Source organism: Pseudoliparis swirei, chromosome 4 (assembly GCF_029220125.1).
Source record: "Pseudoliparis swirei isolate HS2019 ecotype Mariana Trench chromosome 4, NWPU_hadal_v1, whole genome shotgun sequence".
NCBI classification, from domain to species: Eukaryota; Metazoa; Chordata; class Actinopteri; order Perciformes; family Liparidae; genus Pseudoliparis; species Pseudoliparis swirei.
Window position 1 is genome coordinate 19830052 of NC_079391.1, and position 26235 is coordinate 19856286.

At 45.2% G+C, this 26235-nt stretch overlaps 1 protein-coding gene across 6 annotated transcripts in view; it reads right to left on the reverse strand.

Annotated features, from left to right (window-relative positions):
- Positions 1-67: 67 nt before the first annotated feature.
- kif13ba (kinesin family member 13Ba) overlaps positions 68-26235 on the reverse strand; it is a 41560-nt gene continuing 15392 nt past the window's right edge. For 4 of the 6 annotated variants that reach the window (XM_056413649.1, XM_056413650.1, XM_056413654.1 and 1 more), the window contains 36 exons: positions 23916-23928; positions 22438-22498; positions 22227-22319; positions 21541-21721; positions 20231-20318; positions 19626-19760; positions 16108-16220; positions 15706-15817; positions 15381-15593; positions 15182-15292; positions 14906-15040; positions 14320-14450; positions 14082-14168; positions 13487-13677; positions 12444-12723; positions 12152-12314; positions 11851-12006; positions 11427-11576; positions 10809-10934; positions 10537-10710; positions 10234-10391; positions 9991-10123; positions 9706-9861; positions 9497-9596; positions 9238-9364; positions 9060-9115; positions 8837-8961; positions 8461-8736; positions 8204-8356; positions 7921-7998; positions 7782-7829; positions 7495-7651; positions 6652-6782; positions 6397-6453; positions 5015-5588; positions 68-4789 (listed from right to left, as the gene is read on the reverse strand). In XM_056413649.1, the coding sequence (XP_056269624.1) occupies positions 4584-4789; positions 5015-5588; positions 6397-6453; positions 6652-6782; positions 7495-7651; positions 7782-7829; positions 7921-7998; positions 8204-8356; positions 8461-8736; positions 8837-8961; positions 9060-9115; positions 9238-9364; positions 9497-9596; positions 9706-9861; positions 9991-10123; positions 10234-10391; positions 10537-10710; positions 10809-10934; positions 11427-11576; positions 11851-12006; positions 12152-12314; positions 12444-12723; positions 13487-13677; positions 14082-14168; positions 14320-14450; positions 14906-15040; positions 15182-15292; positions 15381-15593; positions 15706-15817; positions 16108-16220; positions 19626-19760; positions 20231-20318; positions 21541-21721; positions 22227-22319; positions 22438-22498; positions 23916-23928 (5248 nt within the window). In that variant the 3' untranslated portion in view covers positions 68-4583. The remainder of the gene's footprint in view (positions 4790-5014; positions 5589-6396; positions 6454-6651; positions 6783-7494; positions 7652-7781; positions 7830-7920; positions 7999-8203; positions 8357-8460; positions 8737-8836; positions 8962-9059; positions 9116-9237; positions 9365-9496; positions 9597-9705; positions 9862-9990; positions 10124-10233; positions 10392-10536; positions 10711-10808; positions 10935-11426; positions 11577-11850; positions 12007-12151; positions 12315-12443; positions 12724-13486; positions 13678-14081; positions 14169-14319; positions 14451-14905; positions 15041-15181; positions 15293-15380; positions 15594-15705; positions 15818-16107; positions 16221-19625; positions 19761-20230; positions 20319-21540; positions 21722-22226; positions 22320-22437; positions 22499-23915; positions 23929-26235) is intronic. The other 2 variants (XM_056413651.1, XM_056413653.1) reach the window with 2 other exon arrangements.

The window sequence follows — 26235 nt, forward strand, 5'->3', positions numbered from 1 at the left end:
TCGAGTCAAACCAGAAATATTCAGCAAGAGATTCAACGGTTACGTTGTTGAAGAATAACAATAAACAAACTTTTAAATCTGCCTTTATTTTTTTCCTACCATATTACTGTTCAGATAATGATAAAAATGTATTATAATACACATTTACTCTTTGGATTGCAGCATCGAATAATAAAATTAATCAAAACCCAAACGTGTGTACACACACAAACACACATACACTTACACAAAAGATTTGGAGCTCACACCCCAAGACAGAGGGGGAAGTCCATTGTGTCCGCTGGTGTTAAAAACTAAAATTAGGTGGAAAATAAACTCGGTCTGAAATATTAGTTATAGCAAACCCTTCATCCAGACACACAACATTGTGTTGATACCAACTGCCTTTTAAAACAAATGCACCAAGACGAGAAGTCTTATCTATATCCTCGGCTGTTGAAATAATTGGTTATTGTAACAAAAAAACAAAGCTGCACCAGGGCTGCACTGAGACTGTGTGGTTTATTGTAATATGCGAGAACACACTGAGGGGAGGGGAGCACCAGTTTAGTAGCGAAGTGGGTTGAAAGTCTGTCAGTTAAAAAAAAGGAAAAAAAAGAAAAAAGGCCTCAGGGAAGAAGTTGGCAGAACACTCTGGACACGAGGAGGAGTCCGCGTGGTGCTGACAACAAAAAAGAAAAAGAGAATAGAGCCGGATCCTTTTCTGCAGGTAAAATGTTTAAAAGCAGAACCCCAGCTCGGAGCTGGAGGTGAGCCTCGGGGCCGCTGCTGTGGGGCAGTGGTGGGCTACGAGGCCACTGGTTCAGATGTTATGGTGGTATATAAAATTCCCTGTGTTGAAGTCAGTCCCTCGAGCAAGGCAGTAATACAGGAGCTTAAATCGGTGAGAAACTTATTCCCAAGTCCCTTTGACGTCCATTTAAAACCAGACGGCAGCTTCATCACCGAAGGAAGAAGAAGCTGCTCCGTCTTTTGAGAAATTAAAAACAGTAAACCAGAGCGATTTTCATATTATTTTCAGAATGAACGATGAGTTTCAGAGGACAGCAGCGATGCGATTGGTTGAGACGGTTCTGGCTCCAGAGGACGAGCAACAGGAACCCGGAGGGAGCGCGGCGCAGACATGAAGCGGAAGCTTTCAACACAAGAACAGCAACAAAGAACATCGTGAGGGGAAGATTTAAACAGATAAATAGGAATATGCAGGGATACAAATCGCATCAATAAAAGTCAAACTGGATGTGGTTCTGAGGGTTGACCGTCACATAAATAACACTTCTGGCTTTGCTCTAATCTCTCCGGAGCAGACACGGCGGCATCGCATCCACTCGGAGCAGAACACTCCTTTCCTCTTCGTACAGCTCCTCGTGGGAAGGCTGCCGGGCTTCAGGCAGGCGGCGCTGTCCCTCTTTAAGTCTGATGTGAGCGTCACACGGAATCTGATAAAGTAATGCACGTACAACGCTGCGAACCGAGTCATTCTTTCGGGGAGGGGGGGGGGGGGGCTTATGTGCAAATTAACTGAAGCGTCGTCGATATGAAAACAGCGTGTGAGGAAGAAACTCGTCACGTGGTTTTCTGAGGCACAAACACATGCGAGGGACATCCAACAGCCTGAAGCGATCTCGAACCCCCAGAACAGAACCACGAGCCAAGACCAGGACGGGAGAGTCCACCAGCCACAGGGGGGGGGGGGGGGGGGGGCTTTAGAACTAGTCCAGAGAGTTTATTGCCCCCCCCCTCAGCTGAAATCCTAAAGTGTATCAAGGAAAGTGGCAGCTGGTGGTCATTTTCCCATCTTGGCAGGAACTCGGAGACATTACTGAGTCAGAGCCAGGTCTCTCTCTCTCTAACACACACACACACACACACACAGAGACACACACACACACAGACGAGAAAACAAACAGGAGTCCAACCTCCAAACCACTCCCCAAATGGCCAACTAATAACCTGCCCGACAGCCACCAATAGCAACGACCAACCAGAGGACTGCTGACTCAGGTATTAAACAAATGGATTATAGCTACGGTGACATCATGTCTCCTCCACCCAGACTACACCTTCTCTTCAGAAGCGACCTTTTTACTCCCCGCTCATCTTAAAGGCTCACGAAAGGGCCTCATTTTTAGGATCCTTTTAGAAACCGAACCAAAGCACTGGCTTTAGCTTCTCCGTCCGGGGTTAACAAAAGAAAGAAGAGAAATAAACAAAACTACTGGAATCCCAATCTAGAAGACAGTAGGAGATCCAGAGCGTTAGATTAATCAACCGATCCATTTACAGGTAGATTTTACAATGCTAATAGCAGCAATTTTCATTTAACCATTTGTGCAAAATAAAAAATAAATAAAAAGGCGTTCATTAATTTTCATGCGATAAATGCATGTGTACAGGCATTTAAATATAAATAGTAAGATTCAGGCCTCTCGAATTAAGAAGATGCGTGATAAAAAAACACACGTGTCCATTAAAAGACGATGAAAGTGCTTTTACGTGCACGTCGTCCTCCAGATGATGTGGTCATACGTGTGCATCATCGTATGAGAAGTGTCTGCGTCATAGAAAACACGTAGAATAATAATAATAATAAGCACATTCATGTTCGTCATCATCAGGAACTCAGAATAGTCGTTAATAAACGAGACATTAAAGTAACCGAGTGATGCCGATGAAATATTACTTTTCCATCATCGACCAATCGGAACGTCGATCCCATCGCTCCCTTGGCGAGACCGACGCTTCTTCACACGCTGACCTTAGTGGAGGTCATTCACAAAGGACCACTCCCCTTCTCAGATGTAAAGCTCTCCCAGAGCTCCGGGAGACATTAAAACTCCTCACGAGTAAACTGCGCTCTCATGTGTGAAAGAGGAGGAGCGCCCCTTTTACTTTAAGTCCTGGTCGCACACGCCGCTCCACTTTCCTCGTGGGAGGTGGGAGACGTTGAGCGTCTGGACACAGAGTCCTGCTGCGGACGCTTTGCCCACATCTGAGCACGCAGAGGAAAGGTCCCCGTCGATGTGGAGAGTCCCTCTGGAATGTGATGCTCAATAGGAAAATATGTTTTTCCTTTTATCCCAAAGTCTGCCACATCATCTTGCCGGGCGTTCCTGCTCGTTCTCCCAGTTATTCTTCTCCCGTTTGGAAATTAATGAACACAAAAACTAAATGTATAGAAGCAAATCAATTATCTTCCCGAGCGTCTAAATACCCCGCAGAGCTTCTGCTGCCCAGCTCACTTTCTTCTCCTCAACACGCGACACATGCCCATTCCCACCGACCTCACCGGAGCGCCACCACGCCCCCTAGTGTCCAGACCGTCCGTCGCAGCGGGCGGATGGCCTGGTGCCAAGACAGCCCCCGACTGAGGCCGGCTTAGACCGACGTCATCGACAACCGTTTCCACGCCACTCGTTGGCTCGGGCTGCCTCTCCGCCCCGCTGCCCGACCCCACGGACATCCCGATGCTCCTCGCCAACGCCTCCAGTGCAAAATCTACTTTTAAAGCCCATTACAAGCAATTTCCTCCCACAGCGGCTTTGTCCCGCTAAAGGACACGCCTCCTCCTGCCTTACAGTCTTCACCAACACACACACACACACACACACACACCTCATCCTTTCCCCTCCTCTGCGGTCCCTGAGATCACCTCACACTGCACGAGTCATTCTCCTCAACGAAAACACTGATAACAGAAATTAAATAAAAGAGAAGATACAAATGCAAACCAAGCCATGGTGAAGGCACATTCTGGGAGGAGCTATCTTCAAAACATAAGAAGGAGTCCAGGCGGAAGAGACGAGTCTCAAACAGATAATCAAAGAGTTTAGTCCGAGTTGAGGGGAGCGGAGCCGAGACGTCGTATCCAGGGATGCAAACGCACAGTGTGACTGGTCCCAAGTATAAAAGGAATATTAATGTGTCTTTTTTTTGTCAAAAGCTCATGATAGTGAGATGTGAAAGAATAACAAACGCAAAAGAAACATTAAAAATCTATTAAATATTGCTCAAAGTTCTGACTACGAATAATGTAGTGGATAGAAGAAACCAAAGAGGCAAATATTAATAATTATAATAGCCATCATCCAAGTGGAAAAGATGAAGCCTTTTCATTCTAGAAGTGTTTTGTATTCACCTTAAAGTTTAAATATATAATCTCAGAATAGAACTGGGATTTTTTATAAATGACTAGTTTGCATCCCTGTCCGTCAGCTCAGAGCATCTCAGGGAAATGTTTCCCACTCCCCGCATTCACTCAGCAGTCTTCCCAGTGACCACCATTCATTTAGCATTTTCTTCCCACATGATAAACAGTCCTTCCACGGACTTGTACGTACTCTCATAGTCTTCCATCAACTTCGTTGCCTTCGCTCTGCATGATCTCTTCATTGTCTTTATTGTCCTTTTACATCCATTGCTCATTAATGGATGTAGTGAGTGTGTCTTTAAACAATAGGAGGGTCGGCAGTGTGTCAGTTCGGATGTTTCAGCCCGTTGCATAGCTGGGAGGAAGAAGAAGAGGAGGAGGAAGAGGGCTGCAGGGAGTTCATCTCTCCCATCCAGCTCCTACTTTCCCTGTCTCAACTGCTCCAGGACTTGCGGTTCTCCCCCCGGCGGGCAACAATGGCTTCTCCTCGCAACACAGGGACGTAGGCGGGAGCAGCGAAGTCTCCCGTGCGCCGGCTGGTCGGATCGCGGTCGGAGAGCCGGTCCGGGCGAACCAGCACCCCGTAACCCGGTTTGCAGTGGAAATACCGTTGACCTCCGACCGACCCGTCATTTTTACCTGCGGGGAGGAAAACAAAGGAGGCCATGAGCGGCAGCCGGATGCCCTCGTAAGTAATCTGTGGTCAGCTCCACCAATCAAAGGCAGTACACGACAAATCAAAAATTGTGACTATTACAAAAATACAGTGTACTCTTTTACTCCATGGAAACATGGTGTTGGGGGAAGTGGTTTCTCATGTATTTACGTATTTTGTGTGTCGTGGCCCTTTAATTGTTTACTTACCTACAGGGGTGTCCAGTTCCACACCCACCCACACTCCTTCAGCGAACTGCGTCATTCCCACATAACGCACGGTCCCGGCCTTATTGCTTCCTACTGTAACACACGCCCCTTCTGTCAGCCAATCGGGCAGCACGTCATCCTGGCTGCACACGTCATCGTCCAGAAAGATTTCCAGCCTCTCAAAGCCTCCTCCTCCTCCCGAGTTGACGAGCTGGTGTTCAGGGAAGGAGTTTTCTACAGTGCTGTTGTTGTGATTGGCTGAGCTGTGGGAGGCGGGTGGAGTAACGGCGGCTGTCTTGGTGCCACACTGAGAAGGAGAGGTTACAACATTGTTCCTGTCAGCGCCCTGCTGCTGGGGGGTTGTGGGTAACGCCGCCTCGACAGCCAGGAGGGAGGACGACGAGGAGGAGGGTTGGAGGACGTCGGACAGGGTAACCGTAGAAACACTACTGGAGAAGTATCCGCTTGATGACTGGCTGAGGGGGCTGATGTCATGCGGGTCATGCACAGGAAGAGGAGGGACCTCTGGGAACTCTGTCCGTCTCTCTTTGGCTGGGGGCCGTAGAACTGCAGTCTACAGGAAGCCAACAGTTGCCACGGGAACAGAGGGACAGACGAGAGAGTGCAAGGCAAAACAGGACAAAGATCAACAATAATAATCAACTTCCCCAAAAATGTCCCAATCACTCTTTAGACCAATCAGGTACTCCTAAATCTCGGATCTGTTATGTGCAGCATGACACAACATTGACATTCGTAGCCGCACACTGCGCAACAGCAAAAAAGAACACAGTCCCCCTCTGGGCTAATGAGTAAATACATGAAAAGGTCTTTGGAACAAAGCCAGCCCCCCACCCCCCCCCCACACACACACACACCAGTAAACAATAAGGAAGCAGAACAGTTGGTTGAAGAGGTTGATAAGACGGAGTATTTCCCAGGCAGAGGGTCTAACAGAGAGGTGTGTGATCCGTCTGGAGCTCAGCTCACACTGACCAACATACAGGATGACCTCAGCCTCTTCTGATTCACTGTCTGCGTCAGTCACGATATTTATGGGGGGGAGGGGGCAGCAATAAATATCTGCACCGACCCTCTAACGCAGTATGGCAGGAGACAATTTATGTCCAGAGGGACTGCAACTGCGGTCAGCGTTGTGCAGCTGGAGTCAGACTGTGCATCAGATGGATGAAAGCTGCAGTGCTCATCCACAGACCAATCATGTCATCCAATTACAAATTCACAAAAAGCAAAGGATTTTTGCAATGTTTTGCACAAATCAAAACCCATATTGATAAAATCGAATAGTTACATAAAATCTCAATCTGAGCGACACGGGACAAAACAAAAGAAAGTCGCGAAGGGAAGTGAACCAATCTCACCGTCTCTGCTTTCACTCGATTGTCGTCCCCTCCTGATGTCACGATGCGAGGGACCTGCTGCCGGGTAACAACAAACAAGGTCATGACACGACAACACGTGCACATGTTTGCATTCCTGTACCTTCCTGCCACAGTTGGACTTCATTGGCATCATTCAGTACTAATTATAGAGTTGTTATTTGTAATCCGCGAGGCCAACTGGGCCCCAGCCCGCTCCACCATTCACACAGGAGAACAAAGCGATGCTCTGCTGACCTGCTGGTTTTGTGGCGACGGTCTCAGCTCCTTCTTTTCATCACGAGCTGGAAACAGAGACTTGAGCAGTTTGGGCATCTGAGGGACCAGCGCCTTAACTGAAAGATAAGAGGCAGCAAGTCCTGAGCGACCTGTGGAGAGGGGGGTGAGGAGGAGAGGCAGAGAAGAGGAGAGGCAGAGGAGAGGCGAGGAGAGGAAAAAGTGGAGCAGGTGTGGGAGGTAGAGGAGGTGTGAAAGATTAAGAGAAAGTTGAAAGCAGGTCCAGGAAATGGCCCAAAACACACCCAACAACACAGTGATAGACTGCCGGAAGAAGACATCAGCCAGCAATGAGACACACCAACGGTTGATTTAGCAATTACAATGAGAGAAAACGTTCAAAACAACTATTCATTTTGTTGACGGAATTAATCTAAACCAAGTCACAATCACATGAATTCTGACATGCACAGTAAATCACTATGAGACTATTTAATCAGACTGATCAGAGACACTACACGGGAAAGCTTTAAAATGATCAGGAGGAGGGATGGGAAGGAAGTCATGGATGTAAGCGGCAACAAAAGGAGCCGGCAGCAAAGAGACGCATCACTTTTGACGGGGAGAAAGGGAACAGAGCACGGGGACCCAGCATTTGGTAACGTAAACAATGACATCATTATATTTTTGGCGACATCAAACATAAGGAGTGGAGTCTCATGAACCAGCATGGAGTAGAAATAGATGAACCGGTTAAGGAGAGACAGGTGAAATAACTAGGAGGAGAGGAGAAGTTGGGAGTGTGTAGGAAAGGGGGCATAGGAAGTATACTAGAGGAGAGAGGAGGGGCAGAGGGAGGTTTACCTTGCTCTGGCTCCTGGTTCTGTGGGGGCGAAATGCCGAAGGGAGTCGAGGATGAACACAGGGAGGTGGAGTAGGTGGAAGGGGAAGAGGCGGGCCGGGGGAGGGTGCGATAAAACTGTGAAGGCATGAAGATATCTTGCTGACTCTCCCATCGACCCTGAGACACAGACAGGCAGAGAGACAAAAGGACGTTGGTTTGATGTAGTACATCATACTCTAACTCATCACTCTGACCAGCTGCTGCTGAGAGGAGTCAACATGTAGAGGCAGGAGGCAAATGGGGTTACCTTGTCGTCCAGGCAGGTTGTGGACAGGTCTTGTCTACTTCCAGACAGCTGAGGATGGATGGACAGAGAGAGTATATTGATTTTGTACATATTTAAATGATCCTGCAGTGCATTTTAATGTCATACTATATGTGTTTACCCTGTGGACAGACGGAGAACTGATGCTCCGTCTATTGCTCTTCCCTCTGCTAGACAGTTGCTCCTTCACTGCCACCTCCTACAACACACATATAGCACATTGCAACAGATTAGAATGTGCAAAGTGTAAAAATAAATAAATTACAACGATGATAAATATAGTAATGAAGCAAGCCATGTATCTTCTAGGCTGCAGTGTGTTAAAACTTCACATATTCTGTCTGACTGAATACTGCTTTTCGATAAATATATATAACTTCCATCTACTTGAGAGATTCACTAACCTGTCTGAGTCTATCCAGAGTCAGGATGTTCTCCAGACTGAGGACACTGCGGAGGTATTTCTCAATTGCGGCCTCGTCGTCAGCTGAATCGCTGTTGTGTGCGCTGGCGGCGAGGTTGGCCAGCATCTCCCTGTCCTCTGAACCAGGCGCGTCCTGATGAGACAAAAATGTCATCAAAGATTTGTAATAGATAATCCAGCCAGCTAAACGTTTCTATGGCAAAACACTAGAGGCCTGCCATCTTCTCCTGGCCTTACCCCAGGGATGTTAGAGACCACCTCGAAGGTGACCCCGCAGCCAGGTATGGTGCTGCGGGTGGACATCCTTCTGAGAAAGTTTTGTGCAAAACCCTGGCGGCCCGGGTTGACGTTGACGCAGATCCTCTTCCTCAGTACCAGCTGCATGTCAGCGGGGTGGCTGAGCTGCACCACCACTCGGATCGTCAGGTACACCCGCTGCTCCGGCCACGCCCCCCCACGACTGAGCTGGGGACACTCGTGGATGGTAGAGTCCCACGATGCCTCTGCTTTGACCTGCAGGGGTCGACAAAGACGCTTAGCTAATGACACGGTTTCCCAACCGGACATCCTCGGGGGGGAAAAATACCTCACAAGGCTCCATCATCATCCTCACCTCTCCGTCGTAGTGTTTGACGATCTGTAGGTCAAAGAAGTCGTCCTCGTCCTCTCCACTCAGGGTGGCGTCCCAACCTCCGGCCTCTGGAACTTCAAACTGCTCTAGAGAGCTGAGGTCTTCAGCTACGGAAAGCCAGCAGAACACATTGCAAATCAGCCAGCGAGTAGAAGAGAAACAACATGCGAGCAGGCTTATTATATTTAGCAAAGAAGTGCCATACGTTTGAGGTTGAGGAAGAGGACAGGAATATGAGTCTCCATGCCCGGCAGAGGAACCCTGTGAACACACGGAAATCAACAAAGACATACTTATCCGTGCCTTAAGGATGTAAAGTTGAGAGAGGCCTGCACAAGGAAATATTCATGAGAAACGCACACACATGCTGCCGTGTGTCATACCATTCAGCGGGTGCTCCAGGAATGCCGCTGCCAGCAGAGGGCACCATGACAGCGTTTCTCTCCTCCGTCAGAGTCAAGCGCCACTCCAGCAGCTGGGCCTCCCTCTCCATGTCATCCTCGTTTTTTTCTGTACAACAACGGTCATCGGTTGAACACTTTCTACACTAAAAGGGCAGCACACAACTCAAAGAGAGGGCAGACTTTGTTGTAATGTGCAAGCTTGTTTTTATGAATGTTGGTATACTTCGGTGTGTTTTACCTTCTTTGCCGACCAGGCTCTGCAGGTGCTGGTCCAGGTATTCCTGTCTCTTGGTGAGAGCAGCTAACCACTGCCGCCGCAAACGTTCTAGGTCTCCTTCCTGTACAACAAGGCGGCCAGTTAATCATCTTTGGCTTTGGTTCACTTGGAATTCAATTTAGTGAAAGAGGCAAACGAGCCGTGGCTAGAGCTGTAGTCGACTGGTCTACCTGATAGCTGTCCATCTCATCCCCCTCCTGCTCGGTTGCCGTGTTTCGGATCTCCACACAACCGACCGACACTGCGAGCAGTATTTCTGCTATCAGAGGCATGGTGCCCGAGTCCTGTACCGAACGCAAGTCCACCTGGATTCGCCTCGACTGACCCTGGAGAGGAGGAGGAACAGGACGCAGACGTTCAGAAAATATTTAGCAGCTGGCTTTCCAGCGGACGTTTGCTGGTTCCAGCTGCTGTGATGAAGTCGACTGTGGGTTGCGTTGGGGCTCCGCTCTTACCTGCCGAAGCTGGAAGATTCCCCCGGTCCGCTCATCCCGAGCAGGAACCACTTCCACCGGGACAAAGTCTCCACTCTCGTTTATCTCTAGGATTTGAATCCACAGCTCCAGGCGACGCGTTACTTCACTCCACCTACAAAAAGAAGCATCGTCAGCACATCTGGGCAACACCAGCGCATCAGGTTTTCTCATAATTTACCGGAAAGCAAAGGGGAATGCGAAAAGTCAAAGATGACTGTTTACCTGTCTCGTAGTGTGCGTGTCTTTGCCTGGATGATGCTGAGGTCCCACAGGGCGTGGTTTCTTCCGGCATCAGCTTGTCTGTGTCCAAATACCTCGATGGCAACTGCCCCTTCAGTCAGGTATTCGATGAAATCCTCCGTCACCGACACTGCGACCTCCTACAGGACCAAAGAAAGATACAGCAACTTATAAATGAAATGTCCCCCTGACATCACCTTCTACAGATATATAAGCTTTCCAGTTCCCTATGCGTCAGTTTAACACAACGACGAGTACAGTTGCCTCCTCCCTCCCAGGCTTCACCTTGCAGCTGTCAAACACCACCATGCAGTGTGGGTCCTTGGCGCTGGGCGATGAGGATGCTGGGTCTACTTCAGGAGCCACGATGATGGGCTCAGGTTGGTCCCAGAAGGAATACTGACAGAAGACGAAGTTGGACAGGTACTGGGGAAGACCAGTGGCCTGCAGGATCTTAATCTGGAGCAGGAACACGGGTCAAAAGTCATTTCAAAACAAACCTTTCTGCAGTACAGTGCAGGACCGTGCCAGAGATCGTGTACTCCTCTCCGTCTTACCATGCAGACCAGTTTGCGATCCTGCATTTCAGTGTCTTGATTGTTGTCGGCTTCATCTCCTCCGGCCATGCTGTCCTCTAATCCCCCTCCAACCCTCACCACCTCCACATGAAGACGCCCTGCCACCTGACCACCGTAGAGGAGACGGGGAAACATTATAAAACACCTTTACCTCTAATCGTTCATAGAAGATTGGTCTGTGTATGAAAGTTGATCAACTCCAAAGCTACTCATTCACCATTTGGAGTTCTACTGTAAACATCAAGCTGAAATGTACTTAGACTTGTTACAACCTTTATAGCATTTTGCCATACTTAAGCATTCTGGCAACATGATTATCATCTGACAATCATGTGACTTTTAACTCTGACATCCATGATAATCCATAATCTAAAAGACTGCTGATCTCAATGGAAGTCATTATGGGTGGGTGTCACCGAGAAGAACCGAAGCAGCTGCTTGGAATTTAGAAACCACATCAGAAACAACATTAAATAAATGTATAATACCCCAAGTCTGGAGACTCTCCCCCAAGCTCTGATTCCTTTTTGATTCCCTTTTTTATAACAAAGTGATGGAGGAATCAAATCAATAACCAACCGGTCTGGGACTACCTACCTCCCCCTTCTGGTTGATGATGGGAATAGCGTACTGCATCTTGACGTCGTAGAACAGACAGGAAAGGAAGACGTTTGCAACGCCGATCAGACTGTGGTTCTCCTGCTCATCAAAGAACGGGTCTGCACGACGTAAATACGAGCGCATCACCTGAACAAGAAAATGAGGAGAATATGGAATAAAACACAGGACAACTTTCTTTTACTGAAATACGAGTTTCAGAATATCTTAACCACAAATAGGACTCAACAGTGCTCGTGACGTACGATTCCATAAGCTCACATCCTCATTTCTCAGAACACACTTAATACAGTCGTTTAGTTCTTGCTTGAGATCGTGTACTTCTGCTTAAAGACAGTGTTGTCCTAGTGACCTGGCAGGGTTATGCAAAGTTTCACATGGCAAATTAGTCAAGTATACTCACAGGGTTGTCCTGGTTATTGAGATGGTAGTCCTGCCACTCTTGGTAGAGCTCTCTCATGTCAACCAGACGGTTTTCCATCTTCTCCAGACTCCAGATCTGCTTCCCACGACACCGGCGTCGAACCTGAATCGCTGGTTCACTGAGCACTGCGTCCCTCTATAAACACACAGATGTATTTTGGGATTTGTCTGGACTAAAACAGATGACAGGGAGATCTGTGCATGTGCGAGTGTCTACATGCTGTGTGTGTGTGTGTGTGTGTGTGTGTGTGTGTGTGTGTGTGTGTGTGTGTGAGAAAGACCTTGCGGTTTGCGTTGAGGTTGTCTGAGGGGATTTGCAGAGTGACTCTGTACTCCGTGTGTCGCTCCAGCTCCTCCGAGATGAAGCAGGCTTCTTGCACCAGGAGGTTTGCCCTCACAATCTGCTCCCTCAACCGCCGCAGACTCCTGACCAACACCGCTTCCCTGGAGGAGGAGGGGGCAGGGAAGAAGGGGAGACGGAGGCGAGGAGGGAATGGAACAAGGTGGTGTTTAGTTTTCATTTATATCCAAATGAAAATAAAACATTCAAATTAATCCAGTGTGTAGACTAACCGTTCCTCATTCCACTGTCTCAGTCTGCTCTGAGCGCTGGTGGAATGACTCATCCCTCCCATGCTGAGTCTCTCCAGGCTGCGGTAGTGAGACTGCTGTCCTGGACCTTGCTGGCCTGACGCCGACCCTCCAGAAAGGCCGGTCGACAGGCGGTCCGGGTTGAGCTTCTTGCGGAGCTGCTGGAGTTCCTGCTCGTACATTTGTCTCTGCCGCTCCAGAGCGGAGCGCTTCTCCTCCTCATGCTGCCTCTCCAGAGATTGCAAGACTACTTGCATTGGGTCTGACGGGACAAGACGTAGAGGAGTCAGAAAACATGGGAGACTACACTAACTAATGCTCAGTCCATGCAGTATATAAACATCAAACTAAAAGTTCTGAGGTTTGTGTTTGGTACATTATGTCTCTGTTGTCACAATACTTCTTGGCGATGCATGTTATACCATTGGACAGCCTGTTTATTTCCCTTTTAAACGCTGCCCAATTTATAAGAAACATGAACAGTCCTGACCTCAACCCAATTGAACACTTGTGGGATCAGCGTGGGCGTGCTGCTCGTGCTCCAGTGACCAACACAACCACATTGGCTGACTTGTAACAAATCCTGCTTGAGGAGTGGACTGCCACCCCACAGCAGTGTGTGAGCCGGCTGGGGACCAGCATGAGGAGGAGGCACCAGGCTGTTGCGGTTGTGTTTGTTCAATTATTCAAATGAAATGGTATTGTTTCTTCCTCGTTCCTGATAGACTTCAATCATCCAATCCACCAAACAAGAGTCCATAGCACGGGCAGAATAAGCCGTTTGGGCGTTGGCAGAGATGATGTGGAAAATTGTTCATGGGCTCGACCCACATACCCAGCTGTGCTGCTCATCCCACAAATGCATGTTCCTTACAAATTGGGCACATTTAAAAAAGGGAAATCAACAGGCTTTCCCGGGGTAAACAATGTATTGCTGAGAAGCATTGTTACAACAGAGACATAATCTACCAAACACAAATTTCCAAATGTTTTGTTCGATGTTTAGAACCTTAACGCCGCCTTACCATCATTGCCCAGGGCCTTCATCATGACCTCTGTCTGGGCGAACTCGTAGGAGAAGCTGACGTCACTGGACACTTCGCTGGCTGTGTCGCCATCTGCATCCAGCTGCTCACTGCTTCCACTGTTCTTCATCACGCCACCCTCCCCCTCCTCGTCCTCAGCTCCCCGAGAGCGCCGTTTCGGCAGGTTGATCCTGCAGGTAGGGTGTTCAGTTAATCCATCAACATTTTTGGTATGGATCTGTTAATCAGCGATATGTGGTATATGTTTTTTAAATGTTGCTGTAATTTGAATCCTTCTTGCGGGGAGCTGGTGCAGAAATGTGCTAGGACATAACAGACATTTGAGATACACGCAAGAACTGTGTGTTTTTAAATAAGAACTCAAATAAAGTGAGTAAATATTTATATCGAAGAAAGTTATATGTAATTAAAAGGGGCGCCAACTTGTGTAAAATTTATTTTGAATTATATTTATTGTGCCTACAGGTTGGGGGAATAAAAAACAGCCAACCGACAAACCAATCAAAAATATATCAACTGATAAACCAACTCACCCATTAACCAACCAAATATTGAGTAATATTTGATGAATTACCTGAAGAAGTGGTTGTTTCCCCAGAAGATTCGGTCGCCATGGTGAAGCTGCAGAGCACTGGTCACTGGAGAACCATTAACACATGTCCTAGAAACACAATACAGACAGCAATGACATCAGGATTGACGGATTACGACCGATGTCTCCAGTGGTAACACAACTCCAAACCGCAGCAGCCGGAGCTTTTTTTCCACGTACACGCGCAGACTTTGAGGTGTGTGATGTTGGTGTTCCTTACCGAGCATTGCGGTAAGGACTGAGGACAACGGCAGAATCCGCCGCTATGTCGATGACGCAGTGTTCGGCCTGGATACCCATGCCGCACAGCTGGATGTCCTGAGAGTCCGCTGAGCCCACCTTTGTGTGTTCCTGAGAAACAAGGTTTGACGTATGACTAAACGTAAGCAGCAGGGTTGGACAATACAATTTACTTGTCATGTCTACTGGATTAAAGTCTACACACAAACTTTTGTTTTTCAAAAAGCAATCACAGACGCTCTTGTTATACATCTTTATCTGCTCTGAACTTGCCCATCTTAACGTCAGCTCAGTTTTCAAAAACTGTTTTGTGTTTTTAAATTTGGTATAATTCCTGTCTTGAGGTCTCCCAACACACAGAACACTGTTTTCCACCAGCACCCGCTTTCAGTCAGATGACAACTAGATCTTGCGAAGCCAGCAGGAAATGGAACTTCCGTTTCTCTAAACCAAAGAGCTTGAGTTGAGATGTTATGTTTGAACCGTGAAGATGGATTGAAAATAGTGTGAAACACTTGAATTGAGTTCAATTTCTGTGACAATTTTGCTTGGTATTCTGCGTGTACCTTCAGATAGTACACCAGCAGTTCGTTGAGGGCAGGATCGGCGTTCAGGTTGACAAGAAAACTCTTATCGTCTCCAACTTTAATCCCGGAAGACTGTAGAGAAATTCCCAGACTTTCCAACTGCTTCTGGCGCTCCTGCAAAACAGACAGAGATCCCATTCACACACTGTCATCCAATTTATAAAGTTTTTCTTTTTTTTACCAAATATAGTGATTATGTATTCAAGCTCAATACATTTGGTTTAATAACCATATATTCACAACTGTGTGTCCCACCTGTGCAACCTCCTCCGTTTTGCGAAGCTTCTCCTCCCACGTGATGGTCATATCGTGAATCAACTTTTCGGACTCTTCCAGACGGTCCTTCAGCTCGGGAGCCTTCAAAGACTGGGGAGAAAAAGATGAAACAGCAGTGAGACTATGGGAAAACAGATATTTATACGGGCTGAGTTCAAGGATTACAAAGACCACTCACCTCTGCCTGAGTCAGTTGTACTCGCAGTTTCTCTACTTCCTCTCGGAGTTCCCTGATGATGCGGGCGTTGGGGTCCTCATTGACGACCGCGTGGTTGACGATGCTCTTCGCTCGGTCTGCATAGCGCAGCGTCGACAGCGTCTCCTCATAGTTGTCAGCTGATGGACTCACGGTTGCAACCATCGCCGTGCGACTGTTGCCGCCCAGACAGTCCTGGAGGAGGAGGAGACAGGACACAAAGGGAAATTATAACGACAATAAAGAACATGCACTGGATAGTCAAACAAGAGGGACGAGGCTACAGTGGACGTGTACGTGTGCGTACCTTCAGCAGCCACGTCAGAACAGAGTCTCTGTAAGGAACAAACTTGTTCTTGTTCTTTGTTGTTCCCTGTTCAGCTAGCGCCGAGATCACAAGGCCCAGCGTGGTGAGAGACCTGACCAACACACACATCCACGTTTCATGTATCTGTTCAAATGTTGATATTGGTATGTCCTCCATGTTATGGGATCATCTAAAAATCAAGCTGGTTTTGAGGGTTTCCAGACACATTCACTTGGCATCATTCTACGATTTAGTTGGAAGTCAAGTAGCTGCGGTTAGAAAAAAATGTCTTGGAAAAGAACACAAAACATCTGTAGATCATTTATGGGGCAAAGACTCGAAGAAACAGCTGATGGGGCGGGACACTAATGTTTGTGTGTCTCTTGAACTGCTTTCGCGTACTTGTTGATGTTGCTTCCCTCCTTCAGCCGTTCCCCTGCCGCTCCAGTCTTTGCTGCTCGCTCGCTTCCAGCCAAGTCTACCAGACTCAACCGACTCACCTTCTCCCCGCTGGTCTGCAGACAAAGAGAGACAGAGACTGATTGTAGGCTCATTCTCTACAGTATATTCAGCTGTAGAAATGACAACTCGCATATCTTTTATTCCCCCACCCCCTTTACTTTTAGTTAGAAAATACAATTGTTAGTTTTTGTTCTGTCAACATTGTCGTCAACAAGAGAACACTTTCAACTTGGACAAGCTGGACAAGTCTGCACAGACTACTTCAACACCTGCCACAACTTGCAGGAATCAACATTAGGCAACATTTTCCTCAAATGAATTACATTACAATACATTTTCTTTTTGTCTTGTAGCTAAATGCATCATGCAGTTTCAGTGGGCTGGATGGACGTGGAGCTTCAGCAGCGGCCTTGAAGCAGGACACGACTTGATGTTCATTACTGAAAAGAGCGGTATCATGAGGTCTGCCAGGATGGCTCATTAATCACCAAGGAGACACTTCATCAAGGCAACCCCTGCTGGGTGTTCAGCAGCTTTCAAGTATTTCTCTGATTTGACAGCATGACAGCAACAGACCATCCAGGAATAAACAACAAGGTGTTTGTCTTCATCAGGAAGCTCGCCTCGACAACTTTGCTCCTGCTGGGCTGGATGCTGTCGTCGGCCCTTGTTCAGACCTTCTCTCGGCCTTCCTCAGATTCTTGTGATTCTGTCAACCAAGTCTCCGCTACACTTTGGTTTCTCATCTTTCATTCTCTTGTTGACGGTTTCCTTTGGTTTCTTTTCACGGGCTGCTGAAAGTGTGGATATCACATTGCCAACTATACTGGGACAGATCCGGTCCTGGCCAAGCGTGACAGGGCAGTAGCTGACAGGGCCGTATGTTAACACCTGATCTTCACCTGGCTGCTGCACAGCAGAGTGTGTATGGCGGGCCTGTTCAGCCGCAGTGCTTCTGTGAAGTACAAGCCTTCGCTTAGCCAGTGTCGTATATATATGTCGACTGGGAAACGTTGGTAAAACAAGTCTGGTGCTTTATTCACTAGGTGTCTTTTTAATAAGATTCCAAATGGAAAGAGTTTTCCCATTAACAGACAAACAATGAGGTGCCTGACATTGCTCAAATCCTGTAAGATGTCTCTACTTTTTAAGGAAACAGGTTACCTCCTACACACTCATGCCTCCATTTAATCAATCTGGATTCCAGACTGCTCCTGCGATCTTCTGATTCTCCTCAGCGCCCTATGTTCACAACAAGAACCCTTGTGGTGTTTAACATGTTAAAGTTTAGAGAGAAATACATCGCCGAGTACAATTAGTCATGATTGTCATGACAAGAGACTGTAAGACACTCAAACTTCCATTTGTTTCATTCATGAAACCCATTATATGAAATCGAAAAAGTTTTAGATGGAGCTGTGTGTGCAAAGGAGGGTAGTGTGTGTGTGTGCCTGACTGTCAAACTTGAGTTTGGTTTTGGAGTATTCATTGTATTGCGAAAACAAAAGAATGAGTTTGATCGTAAAAAGAGAATCAAGAAAAAGTAATTGCACAGATCACATCTCAGCAAAACCTGAATCCTGCAGACACCAGGTCTGAAGAATAAATGATAAAGATCCACTTCAACTGCACAGATACAGACTAGCACTACTTCAAATAAAACAATCACAGCTCCTTATTGCAATTACCAATGACTGGATTCTAACATACAGTGCCAGGTCCTGGCATGAGGGAAAAAACATTTATTTTTGAACATTCAACGATATCACCAAATCTTGACAGGATTCACAAAGCACAGAACGAAACAGCAAACAACTGAGTGGTGGCAGCAAACAAGGCCAAAGTTCAGACTGACTGAACTTTGAGTCTTTGGTTGACAGGTCTGAGCAGGACACGCTGCTGAAAGGAAATCCTGTAACGAGTGTCAGAATGACTCATCTGATGATTTAGATTTTTTATTTTTATTTTTTTAAACCTGTCCCTTCATCCCTGTCCCTCCTCCTGGCTGAGCCTTGAGGGGCACAGATGAGCTCCGATGCTGTGATCATTCAAACACAAGATGGCCTGCGTATAGGTTTCTTCCCTTTTTCCCCCTGAAGGGTTATTTGGGAGTTTTTCCTGATCCGATGTGAGGTTTTGGGGCAGGGATGTCTATGTGTACAGATTGTAAAGCACTCCGAGACAAATTTGTAATTTGTGAAATTGGGCTATACAAATAAACTGAATTGAATTGAATTATAATTAAAGCTTAACTAAACACTACATCTACAAAGCATGCAACCAATTCACTGTGTTCATTACCGTTTAATCTAGTAAATATTTCATTGATTAATTTAGGACTTTTAGACAGAAAATATAGAAAAATAGGCACATCAGTTCTTCATATTACTTGTTTTGTCTATCCAACAATACAAAATGTAAATATAAAATAGTTGATTCTGTATGGTAAAAAAACAGGAAGAGCAGCAAATCCTAGTAATCCTAATAATTGTAATGATTAACTGATTTAAAAAAAGATGCTATTTATTTTTCTGACGACTGATTAATTGGTGCTCTAAAAAACATTAGACATGCGTGTCCTTGCTTTCCATACTAATACATTTAGAAATGGGTAAACATCAAATTAAGATATCTACTTGGTTGTTTTCATTCCCACTCTGGGGCTCCCATACCAGACAGACCATACGGTTTCTCACTGCCAATGAAACGCTGCTTTCTGAGGATCAACTGTAGTCATAAAGCATACCTTTTAATACTTGTATGTCGAATGAGGAGATAATAAAAGAAAGCACTACGGAACTGACTCATCAAAACACAGGATGTGATTCACTGACGACACAGTCTACGTATGAGCAGGTTGCCGATGAAGCTTCTGAATGACTGTGGGTGTGCCTTGAAAACAGAGCAGGCTGTATCAGCTGACAAACTCAAAGTCACGCCTTTGAATTATTCAGAGGATTCGCTGGTGGGCGACATTTGTCTGGAAATAAGAGCAAGGAGCAGGAGAGCCCAAGTGGGTCAGTGAGGATGGAGAATTAGTCATCAGCTCTTTTCGCGGAGTGCCTGGTCAGACAGCTGAGCTGACATCATCCCGTTTTGTAACTACCTTTCCCTCCGTTAGCGGCAGAGGGGTGATTGATAGACACCGGAGCCTTTTTTTGCCCAGCCAAGTGTAAATAATTACACCTACACTTCTGTTCTGGTACAGATTTAAAAAAATGGCTGGAACATGTTGACAGATAATATAAATCAAAGAAAATCAATTAGATTCTAAGGCAACAGAAGGAGGGAGAGAACATCTGATGATGTGTAAACTAGGATAACCTGGTAGGACACCAGTCTAGGTGTGGATGGGACACACTGAAAAAATACTTTGTTCAGGATACCGATGTAACTTCTGCACACAAAAAAGAACGCCAGTGGCCACTGAGGTCCGAAAACCGTGTGCGTTGTCTTACCCCAGACTTCATGTCTTTCAGTGTGTGCGTGAGGATGATGTTGAAGACACCGTGCGATCGACTGCTCTCCTCATTCATGTTGGTAGCGGCGACAGTTCGAGACTTATTACCTTCTGACATCAGAGACTCAATGTCCTGGCAGAGCAACAGAAACAACAATAAATACATGAATAAATGAAACAATAATTTCTATTTTCTCTTTTTTTTGACGGAGGAATATTATACAGTACATTTGTTTGGACTTAATGACTGTTTATGTATTTAGTGACTGCTTCTTGGCGAAGAGTTGGGGTCTGGAATGCAATATAAACTGAAAGAAAATATAATTAATCCTGACATTTGCATTCCAAGCCCCTTTTCAAAGTGATTGGTAGACCAGTTACTAAGCAGCCCACTGCCGCCATGTGAGCGACGCGGTTACAAATTCTCAAAGTTTAAACATGAATGAAAGTAGGATGCGCCTCTCACTTCTGTGTCTGCTGGACACCGACACACTGCTCAGAGTGGTGGCAAGGATTCAACAGCAGAAGAGGTAGCATGTCAATAAACCATAAAAGCAATTTAATTTGTTTTAAGATACTGAAATCTAAGATAAATATGTTTACCTTGTAGCTGGCCACAGCTAGTCGAGACAAGCCGTCCACGTAGGGACCCAAAACTTTATGTTCCCTCACCCTCAGAGATTGTTTTCCACTGGACAGAAAAAAAAACAGGTTTAAAAACATAGACAAACAACATGGTCACTCCTGGGAAATTACTATTCATCTGATGTATTAGCAGGGGTGTGAATAAAGGCTGAGCTGGTTCTGGCCACCACTACCACCTCCAATTCATAGGGACTTAGTTCGCACTCAGCTCTCTGACCCCTGATTCAAACTTGCTCCAGGCCTCACAACTTCACCGTTCTCTTCTCCAAGGCAAATCCCATATGGCTGTCAGATGGTCTGCTTCTCTTTGGCCCCTTTCACTGAGGTTAAAGGTCACATTGTGAGGGAGGGTCAACGGTCATGCGTCTGGGGCAGCAGACGCAGGCCTGTGCTCTTGATTTACTGCTGACCTGCTGGAGATGAACTGGACTCGATCAGGGACTGCGAGGCAGAGAAGTGATCTTTGGACCCACTGACCAGAGCAGCAGCTGGTACCAGAAACCATCAGCAACTTCCTCTAGTTCCAACTAACTTAAGGTTAAAAGGACTTCAGACACGGGCTGTTCACCCACAAAGTGGATCAAGTTACCAGAGACGGACCGCATTTACTTATATTTAAGGTTGATGCCCCAGTTCATGACAACAAACTAATGCTACGTTCGCAGCAAAAGTGCTAAAGGATGCGGATAAAGCAAATTTCCACTGGGCGGCGCGAGGCGGAAGATTTGCCTCATTGGCTAAAGTTAAAATTGTTCAACTGTGATGAAATATTCCGACGCCGTGTTGAGAAAGACAATCAACGTTGAGATGCTCCGCCCGTCATCACTGACGTTGTGCCGTTGGTGAATCTAACTGCTGCTGCTACTCTAGTAGCGCTAGAAGCGACGGATATCCAGACGCAGTCGGTGAAATTCACCACGCGGTGTGAGCCTACGGGTGATGTTATGAACACAAACACAAGGGCGTTTAATATTCCGACGTTTGTGGGATTTCCACAACAAGTATATAGCAGAACTATTGTTTATTTCTTTCATGGTGGATGGGGGAAATGATAACTGTTACCACGGATATAAGTCATGCAGATAAGCCACGCCTCCTATTTGGCACAAATAAACCACAAATAGTGCGGCGATAAAACTCACACAAGTAAAGCGTTTTGAACATTTGCAAAGCATAAAAGTTCCGTAGACCTTATAAAGAGCATACATAGTGAAATAAAAGGACACTTTCTTTAATAAAAGGCTTTGAGGATTAGGTCGAGGTCATACCTTTTGGGGTCGAGCAGATCTCGGACCTTCTCGTTGTAGATCTCCATGTAGGACACCTCAACGGTGAAGCACTCCTCCTCCCGCTGTTCCTTCTGGGTTCGCACAAACAGAGCGCTGCACAGCCGCGGGATCAGACCCGGCTGGTCCCCCGACCCCATCATGGTGTACGACTTCCCCGAACCTGGTAACGAGAGACAGAGACACACAGAGTTATTAAATATTCAAACAAGTCACTACATTGGCGACTTGAGTATGCAATATAAGACAATTCTATAAACCAATGTCAATAACGTTCAGCATTCTTTGGCTTAGTCGGAAATAAGATGTTTATTACTGAGGTCAGGCGTGAAGGTGGTGCTGCACTGGACCGATTCATATTGATCTAAGTTTTGTGCATCCTGTTTACAGACAAGAGATGAGCAGTATTTCTAAAACACTTTGAATAAAAAAGATGCCACTCTACCAACTAAAACATTACGTTGAATTAGAAACTCTTCAGTGTCAAGAACCTGGAACATTATAACCATAGTTTGTTTAGACACTAGACTGATTCATCAGAACCATCAGAATCAGAGTCTATCAAGTTGTTTTTTAGTCATCAGTCTGATGGAATGAACACGCAGTGCAGATACCATGTATGATATCATGTTGGCAACGGCAGAGTGGCTTGTCTCATGGTTAATTACCAGTTTGTCCATAGGCAAAGATACAGGCATTGTAGCCCTGGAAGGCGTTGTGGAGAAGACTTTCCCCAAGGCACTGGAAGACCACCTCCTGACCTGGACACACACAAACAGACAAAGAATTTCATTTGATGTTGAACCGAACCTTTCGGTTTCACTGGAACAATGTTAAAACTTTAAATACTGTGCAAACTGGATCATTTCATGAACTAACCAGCAAATCTCTCCTTATCGGTCTCATCCATTGACCAGAAACAATAATCGTAGGCAAAGACCTGGGAAGAGAAACATGGAGCAGCATGAAGCAGATGTCACACATCTGTGGCGACTGTAGCGCAACAATCTAAACATTAAAAAAAGTATTTCACCTTTGACTTGCCATACAGGTTATGGTAAATCTTCCATATATATACAGGACTGTCTCAGAAAATTAGAATATTGTGATAAAGTTCTTTATTTTCTGTAATGCAATTAAAAAAACAAAAATGTCATGCATTCTGGATTCATTACAAATCAACTGAAATATTGCAAGCCTTTTATTCTTTTAATATTGCTGATTATGGCTTACAGCTTAAGAAAACTCTAAAATCCTATCTCTAAATATTAGAATATCATGAAAAAGTATACTAGTAGGGTATTAAACAAATCACTTGAATTGTATATACAGGACTGTCTCAGAAAATTAGAATATTGTGATGAAGTTCTTTATTTTCTGTAATGCAATTAAAAAAACAAAAATGTCATGCATTCTGGATTCATTACAAATCAACTGAAATATTGCAAGCCTTTTATTCTTTTAATATTGCTGATTATGGCTTACAGCTTAAGAAAACTCTAAAATCCTATCTCATAAAATTTTAATATTTCCTCAGACCAAGTAAAAAAAAAGATTTATAACAGCTGAGTGTTTGTCAAGGCTCAGGAAACCCTTGCAGGTGTTTCGAGTTAATTAGACAATTCAAGTGATTTGTTTAATACCCTACTAGTATACTTTTTCATGATATTCTAATATTTAGAGATAGGATATTTGAGTTTTCTTAAGCTGTAAGCCATAATCAGCAATATTAAAAGAATAAAAGGCTTGCAATATTTCAGTTGATTTGTAATGAATCCAGAATGCATGACATTTTTGTTTTTTGAATTGCATTACAGAAAATAAAGAACTTCATCACAATATTCTAATTTTCTGAGACAGTCCTGTATATATGAGAAACTGGAGTTTTCATCCAATTGTAGCTTGTATATAAATTAGAGATTTGTTTGTTAAATGGCAGTCAGCAGGGATTTAGGATGTAGATAGTATCCATCTTTTGTAATGTGGATATAGATTATTTGTGCAACATTGTGTACTTGTTTTATGTAATTGACTTTCAGCAACAAAAAGGAACAAAGTTGAATATAAATTAGTTCTTTTTAATACTTTACGTGTCATGTGGTTTATGTGTTAGTGTTCGGGAACAAGACAAATGCTTCACATCCAGGTGCCGCACAGCCAGAACCATGTTAAGTATCCAAGCAACAAATATAACAAATGAAACAAGACCCTCCTGCCAATTCATTACTCTGTATCGCTGCCTGGGAAGTTGCTCCCGATTCACAAACCGAGTGGTGAAATCCAGCGGCTTTGTTCACACAGAGATGATTCACAGCTCAGTCTCAACAGTGTCTGTGCATGTTTGTGTGTGCCGTCACCTTAGGCTGACTCCTGTAGATGTTGGGTGGGTCAAGGTCCATGGCAGCATGTGGAGAGATAGGAAGATGATTTAGTACACATTAAAGAAGATGCAGTATGTTAAGCCAATTCAATAGGCTTTTCACACTGCTGGATAACTCGCACACAAAGAGCAGTGTAAGTAATACAGCGCCACTAGCCCAAAAACATGCAGCGTTGTTTACTTTAGCCCCGTTTCATAAAGACTTTTTATAGCCCCGTATTTAGTCAAGGTGACAGGCCTAACCACGCAAACTCAAGCCTAACCCTGCTGGGGGGCAGAGACAGCAAGCAAACTCCAGACCAAGAATAGGAATGCTTTATCAACTTTGTTTTTTTAGACAAAAGAGAGGGAGTGGGACATTATGAGCAATAAAGACGCACGTGAGCAGAGACAGAATGAAAGACAAAAGGCCGAGATAGAGCCGCCGGCTTCGGGCTCACTCACTTGAGCACACATTTGATTCATAACCAGCCTTGTGTGTGAGTAGCTTGTTAACGTCTTGTTTGTTTGCCACATGTCAAACCAACTTCTTGAGGGGTCTGGTAAGGGTGTGAGTCTGTGGATGTTAGGCTAAGACCAGCATTCAGATCTACAGGCCTGCAGAGAAATATAACAAATAAAAAAAACTTCTGGAACTGTGATGTGAGTGTTGCGGGAATGTCTACCTGTTTGTTGGCATATGTGTTTGTTGGCATATGTGTGTGTGGGGGCATGTGTTTGTTTGTGTGTGTGTGTGTGTGTGTGTATGGGCATATGTATGTGTGGGCAAGTGTGTGTTGGCATATGTGTGTTGGCATATGTGTGTGTGCCTGTGTGTCATGGGTTGGTCGTGAAGTTGGCAGAGGGTGGAGGGTAGAGTGTGGTGGAATCAGACGGTAGCGTAGACGGGTTACTGGGTCTTATTTTATTACCTTCGCATTGAAAATGCGGAAGGTTATGTTTTGATCGCAGTGTATTTATTTATTTATTTGTATGCGTGTTCCTCGCATAACAAAAAAAGTTTTAAACCGAATCGCATGAAATTTGGTGGGATGATTGGTTATTATCCGGGAACCATTTGATTCGATTTTGGGATCGATCGGGTCAAAGGTCAAGGTCATGGAAAGGTCAAAATCTTCTTTTTACCATTGCACGGTCAATTTTTATCCAATTGGCATGCAACTAATGCCAACATGTTCATAATTCAATGCCCAATCTTGTGATATGCGAAGGTATGCGCTCTACCGAGTGCCCATTCTAGTTTATTCATTGCTTTTGCAGGGACAATGCACAGCAATTACCAGTTGGACTGTAGGTGAGCCAGAGAGGCTGATTAACATGTGCTGTCGCCGGCCAGATGTTTTTAAGGCAGCCTAAAATAACAACATCTCAAAATGAAATGGAAATACAATTCATAGACAAACAGACAACAGTGTATAGATAAAAACCAATACACAGCAAAAAGAAAGGGTACAACAATAGACCAGAGCAGATTAACGGGCTGCAGCGTCCGGCAGAACAACCCCAGCTACAGTACAACATGCACATACAAACAAATGCACATAAAAACAAATGCACATATAGGCGTAACAAGCATGCAGGACAGACAGCACATCAATGATTGCACACCTGATTGGCAACAAGCCGATCCTTTAGGTTATGCTTGAATGTTTTGTGCTTGTATGTGTGGTGGCAGAGCGTTCCACGAGGGAGCTGCCTTCACAGAGATTGTAGATTTGCTAAACGAGCTTGACTTATATGAAATGACACAATCACCTCCTGAAGCAGATCTAGTGAGTCTGCTGCTTTGACGCTTTGATTAACAAATTCACGAAGCGGAGGCGGAGCCATATCACATACCATTTTAAAAACCAGACTCACATCAGTGAATTTAATGATGTTCTCCCAACTCAGGATATGGTGTTTTGTGAGAATATTGCAGTGATGGTGGCTTTTTTTTATTTGTATCAAGTGTTTTTATGTCTTGCTTATGGAGAATGTGAATAGATGTTAATGTTGTGCTGTTGGCTTGTGCCCAGCTGGTTCAGCAATAGGTCAGATGGGGGACACTCATTGCATTAAAATACATTATTGCAGCCCGCATGCTTAAAAACTGTGTCTTATATATCTAAAATTCACAAGATTAAATTTCAAGACCTTTGTCACATGGCTTACCTGTTTATTAAAAGAGAGATTAGAATCAATAAAAATACCTAAATATTTAAAATATGACACTACCGGTAGCCTCTCACATTTCTCAGCAATTTCGGAAACAGCAGGAAGAATACAGCCGATAATTGGAGGCATCGGTTTACTCT